The 19275-nt window shown below is 43.1% G+C and overlaps 1 protein-coding gene across 1 annotated transcript in view; it reads left to right on the plus strand.

Moving 5' to 3' along the window:
* Window positions 1-17887, plus strand: part of DOCK5 (dedicator of cytokinesis 5) — a 233633-nt gene extending 215746 nt beyond the window's left edge. The window contains exons 45-52 of the mRNA XM_025394592.1: window positions 456-632; window positions 4856-4939; window positions 5878-6015; window positions 8510-8676; window positions 12826-12997; window positions 13651-13789; window positions 14946-15049; window positions 15989-17887. Of these exons, the coding sequence (XP_025250377.1) occupies window positions 456-632; window positions 4856-4939; window positions 5878-6015; window positions 8510-8676; window positions 12826-12997; window positions 13651-13789; window positions 14946-15049; window positions 15989-16093 (1086 nt within the window). The 3' untranslated portion in view covers window positions 16094-17887. The remainder of the gene's footprint in view (window positions 1-455; window positions 633-4855; window positions 4940-5877; window positions 6016-8509; window positions 8677-12825; window positions 12998-13650; window positions 13790-14945; window positions 15050-15988) is intronic.
* Window positions 17888-19275: the final 1388 nt, after the last annotated feature.

Genomic DNA, 19275 nt, shown 5'->3' on the forward strand with positions numbered 1-19275 from the left:
AACTAGAGAGTCCCTTCTAGAGGTGATGGGAGACAGTGACAGATCATCAGGCATTAGATTCTCATAAGATGGGTGCAGCCTAGTTAGAGCCCTCGCATGTGCAGTTCATGATAGAGTTTGCACTGCTATGAAAATCTAATACCACCACTGATCTGACAGCAGGCGGAACTCAGGTTGTAATGTGAGTGATGGGGAATGGCTGGAAATACAGATGAGTTTCCCTCACTTACCTGCTGCTGACCTCCAGTTGTGTGGCCTGTTTCCTAATAGGCCACGGATGGATACTGGCCTGGGGTTTTGGGACCCCTGCTATAAGACTAACCTTGACAAGCAAATCTTCCCTTTTCTGTAGCTTGTGGATATTTTATACCTCTTCAAGGGAAGAGTTAAACTTTTTTCACTCTTTAGTTGGAGCTGACAAGTGTCCTTTTTCTCCCATGTGCTCTGTCACTCAGGAGGAGATCAGTCCTCTGGAGAATGCCATCGAAACCATGGAGCTGACCAATGAGAGGATCAGCAACTGTGTTCAACAGCACGCCTGGGACCGGTCCCTCTCTGTGCACCCCCTCTCCATGCTGCTCAGTGGCATCGTGGACCCGGCTGTCATGGGGGGCTTCTCCAACTATGAAAAGGTTCGCTTGGTCCCAGAACCCCCTAGGGATTCACAGACCTGGGTGTCTGTGTGCCTTCCTCTGTGCCATCTGCCACTGACAAATTCATTTCCTACAGCTGCTCTAAGAAATGTTCACTTTCCCTTCTGGCAAGTAAACTGAATGAAACGATTGTCCCTGACTTCTTAGAGACTGTCTGCAACCCAGCTGGTATGGTACATTGCCTAGTAAAGCATCACAGAAAAAAAACCAACATGCCTCTGGTCAAAGCACCTGTTATTCTGTCTCCCCTGAGGGTTATACACACCAGTGGGTGGACCCCGGAACCCAGGATGCACTGGAAATGGAGCAGCATCTCTGGGGATGGCAGAGCCACACTCTCTTTAGAATTAGCTTCTAGGGGCCGGACCCAGTGGTTCACACCTGTAATCCCAGGACTTAGGGAGGCCGAGGTGAGTGGATCACTTGAGGTCAGGAGCTCAAGACCATCTTGGCCAACATGGTGAAACCCCGTCTCTACCAAAAATACAAAAATTAGCCAGGCATGGTGGTGCACGTCTGTAGTCCGAGCTGCTTAGGAGGCTGAGGCACGAGAATCACTTTTAACCCTGGAGGCAAAGGTTGCAGTAAGCTGAGATTGGGCCATTGCACTCCAGCCTGGGCGGCAGAATTACCTTCTAGGACCCCCGCCTGACTTGGTGTGCCAGAGGTTGTATGGACAACTGATGGCCCTGACTCTACAATTAAATTAGTTCAACTAAATATTCTTAGTTGAGACATGAAAGCAGTACTCAGCACAATTTAATCCATGGCATTAAAGGTTTAGGATGTAACAGCATTTAAAATACACATCATGGATTCAGTGTATGTTAAGTATAATTAATGGTGGCAGAATTTTTCATTGCTGTGGTATGTTTTCAGTGGCTAAATATTTTTTGAATATAAACTATTTGGATCTAAATCACCATTTGGCAAGGACACCCCTGTGGAGCCGCCTGGAGAGTGGGTAGAAATTAAAGGAGCCAGAGGGGAAGGGTGAGCGACATTAACTGTGTGGCACTCTTGTGTCTGTGTGTGTGTCCGTGTGTGTGTGTGTGTGTGTGTCCTGGGAAGAGCAGGAACTTTGCACTTAGTTGCTCCCAGGACTCAATTCTGGCTTCCCATTGGCCACTGTGTGCTCCTGGCAACATGCTTCACCTCTCTGAGCTCCGTATATCTGCAAAGTGAGAAGAATGCCTAACTTGGCCAGGCACATTGGCTCCCTGTAATCCCAGCACTTTGGGAAGCCGAGGCAGGAGAATCACCTGAGGCCAGGAGATCAAGACCAGCCTGGCAAACTTGGCGAAACCCTGTCTCTAATAAAAATATTTTAAAAAATTAACTGGGCATCATGGCGGGCGCCTGTAATCTCAGGTACTGGAGAGGCTGAGGCATGAGAATTGCTTGAACCCGGGAGGCAAAGGCTGCAGTGAACCAAGATTGCACCGCTGAACTCCAAGCCTGGGCGACAGAACAACACTCTATCTTAAAAAAAAAAAAAAAAAAAAAAGAAAAGAAAAGAAAAGAAAAGAAAAATACCTGACTTACAAGATAGATCACAGGATGGATGGGAAGATTAAGGGAGACCTCCTGTATAGAAGAAACGTCAGACAGTGCTTGGCATAGAGTTGAGGCTTCACCAGTGTTGGTTTTCTTCCTGCCTCCTCCTGCCTCCTTGGAGCAGACGGTGTAATTGGAATGTTCTTCACGGATGGTGACGTCTATGCTCTGTGGCTGCCACTATAATCATCTTCTTTCTTGTCCTTTTTCTCAGCCTCTCAGCCGTCTCTAGCCTTATTATATTCAGCAGCTGGGAAAGGCTCAACACCAGAGACAAATTCTAGTTTGTCCATGTTAGGAGCTGTAATAATATCCAGTGTTACAATGGCAGTCCATATGAAAATAGGATCTAATATACACTACTTTTTAAATACTCTGATGCTTTCAGTGTGTACTTTTTCATATGTACTCATTGGTACTAATCTTCGTGTATTTTTTCCAAGTGTTAATTTTTACAGAATACCCCCATCACAGATTTATATACGCCAATATCTGTGAATGATACGTAATGTCATATGAAGTTTTTCCAGTGTAACGGTGTTCTAATTAAAATGAACGAAAAGCAAGGATAAATACATACATGTGTACATACATTTCAGGACCTTTGGCTTAAAATACTAATGTATTCATTTAGTTAATATGTATGACTGCACATTTCTAAAAGTAAGAAAAAAGTAAACTCGTTAATCACCATGATGTACTGCAATCAGTTGAGAAGCCCATCATTACATGTTTGATGTAGGTGAACTATTCTAATCCAGCTCTTTATTCATTGCCAAAGTGATAAGAGCACAGGAGCTGTGTGCTGTAATTTATCTCACCTTTCTGTTCTGAGGCAGAACTCTGCTAGAAAAATGAATTTCAGGGCACTCTGCTCCAGTGTTCCCTGATCTGACCAATACTTCGGGAACTTCCATGTGTTCTACCATTTAGCCAAAAAAAAAATTGTTATAACTTTCAAAAATTTCAAGTGCTTGTATTTGAAAGGTAAAAGTCAGTGAAAACTTAAGTAAAATACTCCTTTTTCATTTATGCTGACAGTCCCTGTAAATACGATCCTGGCTAGAACGAGCTGTTTTGCTAATGTATTATATTGTCATGCTTCTTTTTGTGGTAATTGTTCCACATATATTCATATTCACTGTTGTATTAGTTTGCTAGGGCTGCTGTAACAAAGTTCTCCAAACTGGGTGGCTTGAAACAACAAAAACTTCTTGTTTCACTGTTCCATGAGCAAGAAGTCTGAAATCAAGGTGTCACAGCATTGGTTCCTTGCAAGGATGTGTGAAAGAACGTTCCATGTCTCTCTTCCTGGCTTCTGGTGTCTTCTTGGTGCTCCGTGACTTGAGGCTGCTCCTCCGTGGCTTGTCGATGGCCATCTTCTTGCATCTCTTCACATAGTGTTCTCCCAGTGTTTGCACTTCTGTCTCCGAATTTCCCCTTTTTATAAGGACATCAGTCATACGGGCTTAAGGGCCCATCCTACTCCAGTATGTATGACCTCCTCTTAACTCATTAAATCTGCAACAGCCCTGCTTCCAAATAGGGTCACATTCTGAGGTACCAGGCATTAGGACTTCAACATAGGAAGTTTGGGGGGGCATAAGTCAACCCTTGATGTCTGCTCGCAAGGTAGGCTTTGTGCATACTTTGGCACCAAAAAAGGCCGTTCACTTTTGTAAGTCTGTCCTGTAGTTCCAGGAGCTCCTGGTTTTATGTAATGGGGGGTTTGGTTTTCATGGCATTAAAGCAGAAGACTGAAGGGGAATCTGAAGGCTGGTCTTTGAAAGCACTTTCAGAAATGAATGTGAAGGTCTGGGAAGAAAAGATGTCACTCCTATTTTCGACCCTGTCGGAAACGTTTGATGCGAACTTCTGTTTCTCTTTCCTGATGAATTCTATCTTTAAAACAGTACCCTATATAAGGCCTGTGTTTGGAATTTAAGTTTGGGTCTTATTTACCTGTTACAGGGACTTAGCTGGGGGGTCATGAGTGTTTACTGATAAGCATGGTGCTGATATGTAATAATAAGGGCAACCAGAATTTAATATTTTTGAAATGTCTTCACATCTATATCTCACTTTCTTTTTAAAATAGCATTTAGGATAGGGGATTAGTAACAAAGTGCAGATACTAACTTTCACTTAATGTAGGAAAAAAGCGTGATATAGCCAATATCACAGGACGAGCAGAAAACCTATCACCTCCATCTCCTGTTTTTAAACTTTTTACTCTTTCCCTTATAATATCTGTGCACTTAATTTAATGGTTAGCCTTGAGATATTGCCATTTCGCCTTTGCTTTGTTCTTTGGGAAAGTTATTTTAATGAATGACATTTTGCTTTGTTGATGATGATTATTTGGTGTGTGTGTGTGTGTGTGTGTGTGTGTGTGTATGTGTGGTGGGCTGGTGACTGTCAAGAATGTAGTCTTGCTAAGAATTTGCTAATAAAGGAAAGACCACACAATAGCACATACTTTTTTGCATTGCCCAACATAGTGTAAGTGCTATCCCAGGAAAGGGATGCATTTTTAGTTAGACACACCTGGTTCTTGAGCACAGGATACATGCTTCACCCTTCCAGGCTTTCCTGCACAGATAGGAGTGTGTTCTAACTAATACTTGCATATGTTCTGCTTTTAGGCTTTCTTTACAGAAAAGTACTTACAGGAGCATCCTGAAGACCAGGAGAAGGTTGAGCTGCTAAAGCGACTAATAGCATTACAGGTATAGGACATCTTTCCTCTACACTCCTGGGGAGGGCACAGTGTAGGACACCCTTTATTCTCCAGGGCTTAAGTCTACAAGCCCACTCAGGGTTACTTTTCTTTCTTTTTTAACCCTTATGGAACCACCACCTATCTATGTATTTGTTTCCTTGGCCGGCAGTTAAACTGCCCAGGGTTGACGGAGCCCTCTTAAAGCTGAGATCAGAGTTCATCAGTTGGGGTCGGGCACAGTGGCTCATGCCTGTAATCCCAGCACTTTGGGAGGCCGAAGTGGGTGGATCACCTGAGGTCAGGAATTTCAGACCAACCTGGCCAACATGGTGAAACCCCATCTCTACTAAAAATACAAAATTAGCCAGGCACGGTGGTACATGCCTGTAATCCCAGCTACTCGGGAGGCTGAGGCAGGAGAGTCGTTTGAACCCAGGAGGCAGAGGTTGCAGTGAGCCGAGATCACGCCACAGCACTCCAGCATGGGCAACAGAGCGAGACTCCATCTCAAAAAAAAAAAAACAAAAAACCGTTGGTTTCCTGGCATACATTTCCAGCTAAGAGATGCAGGCCTCATTTTTTTTCTCTCAAGACTTCAGTGGGCAGCGGTAGAAAACATCACTACCAAATTCGGTCTAAGACTTAAACCTCTCAGTTGCTCATCCACGGAAGTGCCCCAGGGCTCTGTTAGATTTGCCTCATCCCACAGCCCTTCCCCAATTTAGGGCTAACCTGTATTCTTGGTATGCACATTTTCTCACATCATTGACCAAAGTCCATCCAGTCCACAAGCCCTACACTGAGAAGTGGCCTTCCTGTTGTCCAGTACTATGTCTACCAGTTTACCTTTCCACCCCATCCCTCCCTTCCCCGCCTTCCCCAACCAAATGAAAACGATCCCTCTTCCTGAGGCACGTTTCACTCCTTTTTTGCCCTTTTTTCCAGATGCCTCTGCTAACGGAAGGGATCCGCATCCATGGGGAGAAACTGACAGAGCAGCTGAAGCCGCTGCATGAGCGGTTGTCTTCTTGCTTCCGGGAACTCAAGGAGAAAGTAGAAAAGCACTATGGGGTTATAACACTGGTAAGCAGGATCTAAGTGGCCTTCACGCCTTTTCCTAGGCTCTGTGACCTTTTATGACACTGATTCGTTTTTCAGATGCCAAATGAGTTGTAATACCTCAGCTATGACATGGAAATAGTGGGGCTGGTGGGAGAGAGCGTGTTCCCCTCTTGGTGACCTTGAACAGTCCTTGTGCTGGACAGAGGTTCTCCAACTTGAACAACTATCAGAACCACCCAGAGGGATTGTGAAAATGCAGATGGCTGAGACATCATAACCCCGGAGTTTTTGATTCCATAGATCTGGGGGTGGGGCCCAAGTATTTCTAATTCTAAGAAGTTCCCAGGTGATATTGATGCCGCTGGTCTGGGGACAACACTTTGAGAACCACTGTACTAGAAATCAGGCCAGGTGCAGTGGCTCACGGCTGTAATCCCAGCACTTTGGGAGGCCAAGGAGGGCTGATCACTTGCGGTCAGGAGTTCGAGACCAGCCTGGCCAACATGGTGAAACCCCATCTCTACTAAAAAAAAAAAAAAAAAAAAATTAGCTGGGCGTAATGGCGGGCGCCTGTAGTCCCAGCTACTCAGGAGGCTGACACAAGATAATTGCTTGTACCCAGGAGGGGGAGATTTCAGTGAGCCGAGATCACAGTAGTACACTCCAACCTGGGCGACAGAGTGAGACTCTATCTCAAAACAAACAAACAAACAAACAAAAAACAAAATAACCCAAAGTTTTCTGAGTCCTAGACACTGGTTAGTCTTGTCCTGTCTGGCCAAATTCTTATATTTTTTCCTAATCTTAGAAATAGTATCTATTTTGATGAAAAGTGTACAGTTTTCCCGCCTTTGAAGGGAAGAAAGAATTGTGAATTACATTTCATATGTATGTAGCTGCTTTCATAATTGTTTTTGATGAGTTCCTCACAGCTACAATTTTCTTTTCTCCTCCTGAGCAGTTCAGTGGATAGTGCATGTACTAACCTTTTCTCTCCAGCAGGTGATGGTGTAATACATTCTAGCTGTACTTATCTGCATTTTTTTCTTTGAATTCATCCTGTTCTCTTTAATGGTCTTATTCTTTTTGTTTTGTTTTTCTTTTTGAGACAGGATCTCTCTTTGTCACCCAGGCTGAAGTGCAGTGCATGATCACAGCTCACTGCAGCCTTGACTTCCCAGGCTCAAGCCATCCTCCTATCTCAGCCTCCTGAGTAGCTGGAACTACAGGTGTGCTCCACCACAGCCAGCTAATTATCTTTAATTTTTTATTTATTTATTTATTTTGAGACGGAGTCTGGCTCTGTCGCCTAGGCTGGAGTGCAGTGGCACGATCTCAGCTCACTGCAAGCTCCGCCTCCCAGGTTCACACCATTCTCCTGCCTCAGCCTCCCGAGTAGCTGAGACTACAGGTGCCCGTCCCCATGCCTGGCTAATTTTTTGTATTTTTAGTAGAGATGGGGTTTCACCGTGTTAGCCAGGATGGTCTCGATCTCCTGACCTCGTGATCTGCATGCCTCGGCCTCCCAAAGTGCTGGGATTACAGGTGTGAGCCACTGTGCCCAGCCCACACCCAGCTAATTTTAAAAACTTTTTTGTAGAGATAAGGTCTCGCTATGTTGCCCAGGCTGGCCTCCAACTCCTGGACTCAAGCGATTCTCCTGCCTCAGCCTCCCAAAATGCCAGGATTACAGGTGTGAGCCAGCATACCCAGCCCTTTAATGGTCTTATTCTTAAACCCCTTATTTTCACATTATTTCCTCAAACCAAAGCTCTGAGTTTCTTTTCATGTTCTTTTCTCCCCCATTCCTGTCTGCCCACCTTCAGTACAGTTTCCTCCAGGGTCTTTTTGACCGTGTCTTTCAGCCATTAAGTGTTCAGTCCTGCCATCTTCCTAAGATTGTGCCTCCTAACCTGCTACTACTTAAGAGTTTTTCTAGGAGCGTTTGTCTTTTGCACACACATTCCTAGACAGCAAAGACTATGTCTTGGATTTAATGAGCTTAGTCATTGTTAGAATTAGGCCAGTATTAGTGAGTCAGTTTCATATGGTGGCATCTGGGGGTAATCCTACTGGTGACATTTCTAGAGAATGTAGGATTCACCAGGTTAAGCTGCACATCTACAGTGTCAATCTAAAAATTTTACCCCAATATTCCATGTTTTAAAAGACTGAAAGAAGCTAAGCTGGGGAAGCAGACGGAAGGTTTTGCTATTTATTGGAGAGTGTGAGGCACATCTTAATTTTTTCCTTTCTCATGTAGGTAGCAGAAAATTATGACAACTTTGTCTCTAGTCTTAGAATCAGGGAGGTTTAATCTAAGTTGTACCTATAGCTAACAATATCGGTATGTGCAATATTTAACAATAGAGGCAGCACAGGCACCAACCAATCAGAATGGGGTGCCAGCCAATACGGATGGGTACTGGTTAGCCACAAGCCAACAGGGCAGCTGTGCAAGTTCACAGGGGCTGGATTCCAGGCCCGCTAACCATGTGGAGTCATATGTTTTCAGCCACCCAACTTGAGGGAGAGGAAGCAAAGCCGCACGGGGTCTATTGTGCTGCCCTACATCATGTCTTCCACTCTGCGGAGGCTGTCCATCACCTCAGTCACGTCCTCTGTGGTTTCCGCCTCTTCAAACTCATCTGACAATGCTCCTTCCAGACCGGGATCTGATGGGTAAGGGTTTGATCTTTCATCTGCAGGGAGGGTGGGGTAACGCCTTAATGATTTTGCCTTTAGCCACGCATCACTCCTTTGAGAACAATAGCCTTTGGGTCATTCTCATTGTCTTCCTCCTGAGGAATATCATGATTAGCAAAATAATACCAACAGTTACTAAAAATGAAAAATGACAAAAAAAAATCACCCACAATACCACACTATTACATACCTATAGTCAGTACCTATTTTTTCATCATTTCCATTTTAAAAAATAAATTTTTATATTATGAATAGGTTTTATAATCACATGACATGAAATTCCAAAAGTACCAAACGATATATCACAAAAAATCTCCCTTTATTCCCAGACTTCTCACTCCAGTAGAATCCCTGCAGTACCCCCACCCACAGAGCCAAATGATACTAACATTCAGGTTCTTGGTACCCCCATGGCCACTCTTTATAGGTTCACAAACACTGCCTAATTATATCTTCTTCCCCACACTTTTTTTATATGAATGGTAGAATTTACTTTGCTTTTTTCATTGACTATTATATCTTGAAACTCAATTCCATTTCAGAACATAAAAAGTCCCCTCTTTATGCTTTCTGTAGCTATAGATGTATCTCATTGTATGTATGTGGCATGATACAGATTGAGTATTCCTCATCCAGAATGCTTGGGGCCAGAAGTGTTTTGAATTTCGGAAGGTTTTAGTGTTTTTGGATATTTGCGTTATACCAGTTCAGCATCCCTAATCCAAAAACCCCAAATCTGAAAAGTTCCAGTAACCATCTCCTTTGAGCGTCATGTCAGCATTCAAATGTGTCACATTTTGGAGCATTTTGGATTTTGGATTTTGGGATTAGGGATATTCAACCTGTATATTTCTACCAGTGCTTACTGGTGGTCATTCAGTTGCTTTCAGTCTTACTACTCTTCCTTCAGTGTGACAATGAATAACCTTAAACACAAGTTATTTTGTACATATACAACTATATCAATATGGGAAAAATCCCATATGTGAAATTGCTCTGTCAAAGATGTATATTTGTAATTTTGAAAATTATTCCTAAACTGACTTCCATAAAGATTATACCAGTTTACACTCCCACCAGCAACACACAGGAATGCCTAGTTACTTATACCCTAACTACCAAACTGTACTCTTAGTCTTTTTAAATTTTACCAATCTGATAGGTGGAAAATATTTTATTGTATAGTGTTTTGTTTGTTTTTTGGTTTTTGTTTATTTCTCATTTTGCCTGAAGTTGAACATCTTTTCATTTGTTTATGTTTTATTTTCTGTGACCTGTGGTCAAATACTTTTTTCTGTTGAATTGTTGGCCCTTTGTCTGTGAAATGAGTTGAAATGTTTTCTCCCAATTTCTCCTTTATCTTCTGACTTCTAATTTGTTGCTTCTAATTTTTTATTGAGTCTCACTGATTTTTTTATGTAGTCATATAATCAATCTTTTATTTTATGGCTTCTGGATTTTATTTCACAGTTAAAGGCCTTTCCCACTCTAAGATAACAAAAAAAGGTACTGTTTTTTTCATTGACTTTTAGGGTTTCATTATTCACAATTTTGTCTGTAATCCTTTAGAATTTATTCTAATATAAGATGTTAGATATGGAGCCAACATTTTTATTTCTGAATGGCTACTCAATTCTTCTTATAACATTTAGTGAACACGTCATTTTTTTTGAAATGTCAATCTTATAAAAAATCAAATTTCCACATACTCTTTAGTCTGTGGACTTTCTTTTTTTCTATTTCTTGGATTTACCTGTCTACTCATGTATCAGTACTATGCAATCTTAATTATTATAGATAGAAAACATTTTTTATTTCCTAATACTCCTTTTCAGAATTTAATCTGGCTAGTGTCGCTCATTGATCACTGTTGGATTAACTTGTCTAGAATCCTGTTGCTATTTTTATTAGGATCATGTTACATGTATGGACTAACTTTAGGAAGACTGATGGCTTTTTGATGCTGAGGCTGCCTTGCCAAAAACATAAAATGCCTTTCCATATGTTCAAATTTAAAATATTTGTCATGTTCTTTCTGCTAAGATTACTATTTTTAAATAATATATTGCTAAAGTACTGGAAACTTTTCTTTATTTTTATTTATTTATTTATTTTTTTGAGACGGAGTCTTGCTCTGTCACCCAGGCTGGAGTGCAGTGGCGCGATCTCCCTTCACCGCAAGCTCCGCCTCCCAGGTTTATTTACGCCATTCTCCTGCCTCAGCTTCCCGAGTAGCTGGGACTACAGGCGCCCGCCACCACGCCTGGCTAATGTTTTGTATTTTTAGTAGAGACAGGGTTTCACCCTGTTAGCCAGGATGGTCTCTATCTCCTGACCTTGTGATCCATCCACCTTGGCCTCCCAAAGTGCTGGGATTACAGGCGTGAGCCACAGTGCCTGGCCAAGTACTGGAAACTTTTAAAAGAAAACAATGCTTTATTACTTTATCACTCAAAGATAACCACTGTTAAAGTTCAGTGATATAATACCAAAAAAAGTATGTTTATTTTTTATACAAGTGGAAAAGCATTGCATCTGTCATTGTGTGGCCTACTGCTTAATTTAATATAGGTGATGAATATTTATACATCATTAAGTATTTAAAATAGTGTTGACTGTAAGTTATCAGTTGACTCACCATTTTTTCACAAATGTTTAATTCCATAATACAATAATTACATCTTAAAAATAACCTTCCTGAATGCTACCCTACCTGGAAATCAAATACGTAGTATCTCTTAAATTATACATCCTTTTCCATTGAAATAGATATCTTTACATAGCTCCAATTATAGCATAGATATAGTTTGGTACTTTGCTGTTCCTTCTCATCTTATTATTATAAGCACTTTTCATGTTGCTGTGTAATCTTTATTTATGTATGTATTTTTTTTGAGACGGAGACTCCGAGACTCTGTTGCCCAGGCTGGAGTGCTGTGGTGCAATCTCGGCTCACTGCAACCTCTGCCTCCTGGGTTCAAGCGATTCTCCTGCCTCAGCCTCCCGAGTAGCTGGGACTACAGGCACCCACCACCATGCCTGGTGAATTTTTGTATTTTTGGTAGAGGAGTTTCACCATATTGGCCAGACTCGTCTTGAACTCCTGACCTCATGATCTGCCCACCTCGGCCTCTCAAAGTGGTGGGATTACAGGCGTGAGCCACCATGCCCGGCCGTGTCATCTTTATTGTCAGTTTTTACCATCATTTTTTATGGCAATAGACATTGCATCATACAAATGTGCCATGATTAATTCTTCTCCTACTATAGAATATTTAAGCTGCATCCTTCTTTCTAAACAATTAACCATAAAACTTCATTATATATTTTAATACAAAAATATGTAACTTGTATCAGTATAAAATATATTTTTATTAAAAACTGTAGCAAACATATTTGTATATGTAGCTTTCCTATTAGCATGCATTCTTAGAAGTGCTGGGATTTAGATTACTACATTCTAGTAGTATGTAGTTTGTGGGTAGGATTTGAACACAGGCTATCTGGCTCCAGAGTTGTGCTGTTACCCACTACATAAAACTGCCTGTTGAATATCTTAAACATTCTGTCTTTGCCTATACATTGAATTAATATCTTCTCTTCCTGGGATAACATACTCACTCATATTTTCGTCCAGTCACCTGATGGTCTCGTTTCTGTGGATTAACACCTTGAGATGTTTGTTCGGTTGTAATTGAAAATTTAGATTTAGAATCTGAGAGTGAAGTCATAGGTCAAGAGTAGGTTGAGGAGGCCAGGCATGGTGGCTCATGCCTCTAGCCTTAGCACTTTGGGAGGGCCGAGGTAGAAGGATCACTTGAGCCCAGGAGTTTGAGATCAGCCTGGCCAACATGGTGAAACCCCATCCCTACTAAAAAAACACAAAATTTAGCCAGGCATGGTGGTACACACCTGTAGCCCCAGCTACTCAGAAGTCAAGGTTATAGTGAGCTGTGATTGCACCACTGCACTCCAGCCTGAATGATGGGAGAAAGACCCTGTCTCAAAAAAAAAAAAAAAGAAAAAAAGTAGGCTAAAGAGTCATAACTGCTGGTACTTTCATAGTGAATTTTGATTGCAAGGTGATCAGTGTTTGTGATGTTTGTCCTTGTTCCTGGCCAATAGCTCGATCCTGGAGCCACTTTTGGAGCGCAGGGCCTCGTCAGGTGCCAGAGTTGAAGATTTGTCCCTCAGAGAGGAGAACAGCGAGAACCGGATCAGCAAGTTTAAGAGAAAAGACTGGAGTCTGAGCAAGTCCCAGGTCATTGCAGAGAAAGCACCAGAACCTGATCTGATGGTAAAAAACAAAAAAGACAAAAAGAAATCTCTGGAGGCTTGCCCCACCTCCCCTGTACCCAGGCACATCACCATCCCCTCCCAGATTGAAGCTGGCATGCACCTTGTCTTAGGACTCAGTAGCCTGGGTTAGTGTCAGATGGCAGATTGTGGTAAGGAAAGCCCATACTGAGAAATTCGAGTCTATAGATCAACATTGGTGAAGATCTTGTACCTACAATGTAAACATATGGGTTGATGCTTAGAGCTGTGGTTCTCGCCACTCTGTCCCCTGAGTCAATGCAAACATTGTCATTTCTCTTCTTTAAGTTTTTTAAAAGGTACTTTCCCTTCCATAAACCACATCAAGTTGTTAAATGTGGCAAGAGCACCTTTTCCTGAGAATCAGGATGGCTTATGTCCCACATAAATGACGCAGCCCAACTGTGATCAGAATCCAGTCTGTGGCCAGTCAGAAAATAATCTATGGTTCAGTGGTTCTAGTCAGTGCCTGTTGGGTGGTGCCCATCATATGACAATGTAGTAAGCTTAAAAATCGCTCCTTTAGTTAAGTCCTTTTCCAAGTGTCTTCTCAGAAGACAAGGCTGTTGAGAGCATTGTTGAGCTCAGCCTTCCTCACCGTGAAAATGTTTTGCTTTTTCTCTCTGGTCCTAGAGCCCAACCAGAAAAGCACAAAGGCCAAAGAGTCTCCAGTTGATGGATAATCGGCTATCACCATTTCACGGTTCTTCACCTCCTCAGTCAACGCCCTTGAGCCCACCTCCACTCACTCCCAAAGCCACCAGGACCCTAAGTAAGTTTTCCTGTATTCCTTATAGTGTTTATACTAGGGAATGGAGCATGTTTATGCACCTGGGCATTTTGTAACTAAACCAGTCACAATGTATGTAAAGCCATTGTAAAACTGGTTCAATTCAGCATTCGTGTATTATACAGTTAGACTGGAGTTTGGCAAGGAGGCCACTAGGACTCATTAAACCTTTCTGGATAGTGATCCAAAGGGCATTAGTGTCTGTTTTATAATTGTGAAGGTATAAATGAGGCAGATCTGCACTAGGACTAGACAGACAACAAGTAACTTACAAGCTAACCATTGGTTAGGTAGACCTGAACAGGGACAAGAAATAGACCCATTCCATCTACTGCTTATAGTCTGGCTTGGGAAACCAGCAGTGCACAACACTTGAGAAGAATCGGGTACCCATAGTCCAGAGGCATGGGAGAGGGATAAATCTGTCAGAGCCAGATGGGAGACAGTTGTCAACCAAGAGTTAAGAGATTATCAGTTACAGTTGGGATGAAGTGAATATTTTCCTAAGCACTTGAGCTATATCAGAGAACAGAATAATACCATACATTCCGGAAAATGTTCTCATCTTCAGCTTAATAGTAAAACCCTGAACAAAAAATAAAGTTTTGGCCAGGCGCGGTGGCTCACGCCTGTAATCCCAGCACTTTGGGAGGCTGAGGTGGGTGGATCACGAGGTCAGGAGATCGAGACCACCCTGGCTAACACAGTGAAACCTCGTCTCTACTAAAAATACAAAAAATTAGCCGGGCGTGGTGGCGGGCACCTGTAGTCCCAGTTACTCAGGAGGCTGAGGCAGGAGAATGGCGTGAACCCGGGAGGCGGAGCTTGCAGTGAGCGGAGATCGCGCCACTGCACTCCAGCCTAGGCGACAGAGTGAGTCTCAAAAAAATAAAAATAAAAATAAAATAAAGTTTTTGCTTCAGAACATCTTGTGGAGCTCTTGAAACTTCTGGTGAGGGCATTACCTGTGTGATGTGGGGTGGGAAGTCTTCTTCATTCTATCCACAGAAACCACAGAATGTGGCTTCCACAAGTTGGTTGACCAGGTTGGCTTAGGTGTTATGGTGCCAGCAACATTTCCATGAGCTTTCTTGCTCAGTGCCTCTCTCTGCCCGCCTGCACTTTGTGTCATTTCTAGGCTCCCCATCGTTGCAGACAGATGGAATCGCGGCCACTCCTGTCCCACCTCCACCTCCCCCCAAAAGCAAGCCCTATGAGGGCAGCCAGAGGAACTCCACTGAGGTATGGAAATCACAGCTGGCAACTGTGGCCAGAGAGCGCCACTCCTGGGAAGGCAGCATCAGGTTTTCCCGGCTCTTTAGTGGGCAGGTTTGCTCATAGACCTGTCACTGCATTTGATCCTTGGCTCGTTCCTGAAACCACAGGAGATAGAGAAGTTTTCAATGGGAAGGACAGACATTCAAGCAGATGATGAAGGTAGAGCAGGTGTTCTCTGTACCTTGTCCTGGGTACCTGTGAAATAAGCCATGAGTTCTAGTTCACCTTTTCAGGGGGGCAGGGGCAGGGTCTGGCTCTGTCACCTAGGCTGGAGTGCAATAGTGCGATCATAGCTCACTGCAGCCTTGAACTCCTGGGCTCAAGTGATTCTCCCACCTTGGCCCCTCAGTTAGCTGGGACTACCGGCATGTGCCACCATGCCCAGCTAATTTTTTAATCTTTTGTTGAAATGGAGTCTCTCCGTATTGCCCAGGCTGATCTCAAACTCCTGGCCTCGAGTGATCCCCCCACCTCAGCCTTCCAAAGTGCTGAGATTACAGGTGTGAGCCACTGCCTGCCCCCAGCCCTCTGTTTCACATTTGAAGAGTTTACTTCTGAGTAAAGGACAGTCATTCTGAAATGACTTTAGATGGGTTTCCTTCATTCATTCAGCAAATGACTTCTAAGTGCCTCCTATCTATACACCAGGAACCCAAGTGTTGGGGATACAGCAGCGAAAGAGAGAGAGAGAGAGAGAGAGAGAGAGTGTGTGTGTGTGTGTGTCTGATCAGCTCACGGGAAACGAGGACAAATCAGTGTAGTTTTCCATTTCACTTTGCAAAGCCTGTGTAGATAAACTCAGATCAATTAGAAGCTAAAGCAGAATATGAGAAATGGGCGGAGAAGGCAGAATTAGGAAGAAAGCTAAGACCTGCTTCTAATTTTGTGTTTCTGCTTCTGTAGCTCGCTCCCCCACTGCCTGCACGAAGAGAAGCCAAAGCACCACCCCCTCCACCTCCAAAGGCTCGGAAGTCTGGCATCCCTACTTCCGAGCCTGGATCCCAGTAAGGATCTTGCCCTCTCTGCAACACCGAGTGCCTTAGACAGCTGCTGCCTGAGAACTGGCCTCCAGCCGATGTCCTCATTCCACGGGGCTCCCTGCTGGCTGCGTTTCCTGATCTGGGATGATGTTTACCAGCTCAAAACCGGTGATGTTCTTCCAAAAGCTTCTTTTTGATAGAAGTTTGAGGCCATGCCACCTCCCTTCCAGTCCACATGAAATTCCAGAATCAGTCACAGCCTCTGAATTTCTCAAAGAAGAGATCACATTCAGCATTGTTAAATGTCAGCCTGTACCGCAGAGACATGATGGTCTGCTCAAGCCTGGACAAGTTCTTCCACATTGATGGTGGAATCTCCTCGGAAGGATTTGTTGCTTTATGAAAAGCTGTGCTGGAGACTTAGGTACTTTTCTCACGTGGACACACCCATCCCATCCCATATCGCATCTTGGAAGAGATGGATATCAAATACACTTTGGTAGCTGAAATAATCTTATCTTTCTGATGTCTATCGTGTCTCCTTTGAGGAAAAGAACACACATTTTTAATGGAGATTGGCTGCTTTCAGGTATGTGTGGCTGTCATTGAAAGAGCATGGACTCAAATGTGAGCCCTGAGTTCTTATGTCCACCTAACTCCCATCTTCTTGTGGCACAGGAAAGCTGCCGTCTCCCTGTCTCACCACACTCTTGACTAATGACCCTCATGGCACCGCAGTCATTCCTTCCCTATGGACTTCTTTGAAGCTCTTCCTTTTGCACATACGGTTTTTTTTTTTTTTTTTTTTTTTTTTTTTTTGTCCTATTACCTCCTCTGAGCGCAAATCACTGGCTACAAGGGACTTACCAGTCTGGATTCAGCAGCTTCTTTTCCAGAACCTATTTGGATGACTCAGCAGCCCCATCTGCTACCTGATTTTACCCTGGAGAACACAGTGCAATATTTCTCTTTGATTATTTATTCCTCTTGATTGTGGAATTAATTTGATTGCTTGCTAATGGTACTAATAGTACTCCTTTCAGAAGAAAAAAATGGAGTGATTTAGGTGACCAAATATTACATACATAAATAGCCACATGAAGTTTTAGACGTTTGGAGCTGGAAGCCTCAAAGATCAACCAACCAGCCTCCTTATTTAGTAAATGAGGAAATTGAGGCTACACATAGAAAATTGTACTACAGATTCTTACTAATAACCCAGCTTGCTAAATTAGGCTATACCCAGGTAACTTCTAGAAGACAACTCTGACAAACTCTTTAATATTTACCCCCTGTTGGAACAATATTTGAAATGTCCCAGGTATTTCTATGCTACTTAGATATTTGTGGCAAAGCAGAAAGCTTTTTGACTGTGAATGCAAAGGTCAACACTGGGGGAAACTTGCTAGCAGTCTCTCCCACAACATTGCCCAGAGTCCTTTCCACTAAGGAGGAGAAGAGAACAGAGAAAGAGATTTCCATTTCCGCTGCCAGAGCTGGCATTTGCCCGCCTATCGTCTGTGTTTCCTGTTTCACCGCCACCCTTTTAGGAGAGAACTACCAGTTCATCATGAGGGTCAAGGAAGCAAAAAGCTCTCAGAGGTGTCCAAGGCATTACTTAAGAAATGCGTATTGCAGATTCTAGAAGGGGTGTGGAAAAGGTTATCCTTTACCCCCACCCAGTAGAACCTGCAGTGTGCTCGCATGGAAAAATCATGGGCTTTGGAATTAAACCTATTTGGTGGAATTAAACCCATTTGGTTTCAAATCCCAGTTATGACATCTATTAACTTTGCAAACTCACACAAATTATTTGAAATTATCTGAGTTTTCATTTTCTCACCTTCCAGAACGGGGATAATGCCTCCTGCATGGGTTGTTGTGAGGTTTCAATGAGATGAAATATGGGAAGGAAGAGGTACTCACCTGATGGTCCTTGCTTTTCTCTGCTAGGCCTGAGTAGGAACTGGAACTCTCTTAAGAGCATTACTGATACTTTTTTTTTTCTTCCAAAGTAGTTTGGAATGCGAGTGCAAGTTAGTTCTGCACATGTAGCCCTTCTCCAAATGGTGGTTTCCTTTGAAGCCTTTTACATGAATATTTTTGACTAGAGACAAACTTAGTAAGAACTCAAGAGGATTTTAAATGGAAAGAACTCAAGCTGTAGAGAAAGGAGGAGGCAACAGAAAGATATGTAGGGCTTACCTAGAGCCTGGCACGACTTCTGAGAAGTCACCCAGCAGACCGGCTAGAGGGGATTTGTGTGCCACACTCTACTTTCTGGGCTGCCATTAAAATAGAAAGATATAAACTGGATCACCAAAAAAACCAAACCTCAAGGCTATCCTTCCAGAGCAGTAGAAATGAGTCCCACAGCCTCGTCTTTGAGCAGAGGCTGGGAAGATAGGATACATCACTGTCTGGATACCTTCTCTTTTTAATAGAACATATTCCATATGATTTCCTTTCCACCTTAATGGAAATAATAGCTCTCTCCTGCCTGAACAAAAGGGATTCCAGGTAGTATTGTGGCTAAGAGATTACAGCGGACGATGGAAGGTTCATTTTTTAGGGAAGCTGTTGGGTGGGAAGAGTCACATTTGACAAAATTCATAAGTAATGTTGATGTCTGTCCTGAAGTCAAAGAGGATGACTGTAAAGAAACACCTCATGATTACATTAAATATAAGAGATAAGGAGCAAGGAGGAAAAAAGAGAAAGAATTGGTCTTTATTTTTCTTGCTAAGAACTCTGGAGTATTGAAAGGCATTGAAATTAGCCCTAAAATTGTCACAACTTTTGTGAACACTGCTTTATGGTTGGAGGTGTTTTAAAATCTTTATTTCCTCTCTTTCTCTCTCTGTTCTAGTGACTTGACTTGCTCTAAGATTTTTTTTTTTTTTTAAAGAATTGTTGGCCGGGCACGGTGGCTCAAGCCTGTAATCCCAGCACTTTGGGAGGCCGAGACGGGCGGATCACGAGGTCAGGAGATCAAGACCATCCTGGCTAACACGGTGAAACCCCATCTCTACTAAAAAATACAAAAAACTAGCCGGGCGAGGTGGCGGGCGCCTGTAGTCCCAGCTACCCGGGAGGCTGAGGCAGGAGAATGGCGGGAACCCGGGAGGTGGAGCTTGCAGTGAGCTGAGATCGGGCCACTGCACTCCAGCCTTGGTGACAGAGCGAGACTCCGTCTCAAAAAAAAAAAAA

This window comes from Theropithecus gelada, chromosome 8 (genome assembly GCF_003255815.1).
Source record: "Theropithecus gelada isolate Dixy chromosome 8, Tgel_1.0, whole genome shotgun sequence".
In the NCBI taxonomy this organism is placed as follows: Eukaryota; Metazoa; Chordata; class Mammalia; order Primates; family Cercopithecidae; genus Theropithecus; species Theropithecus gelada.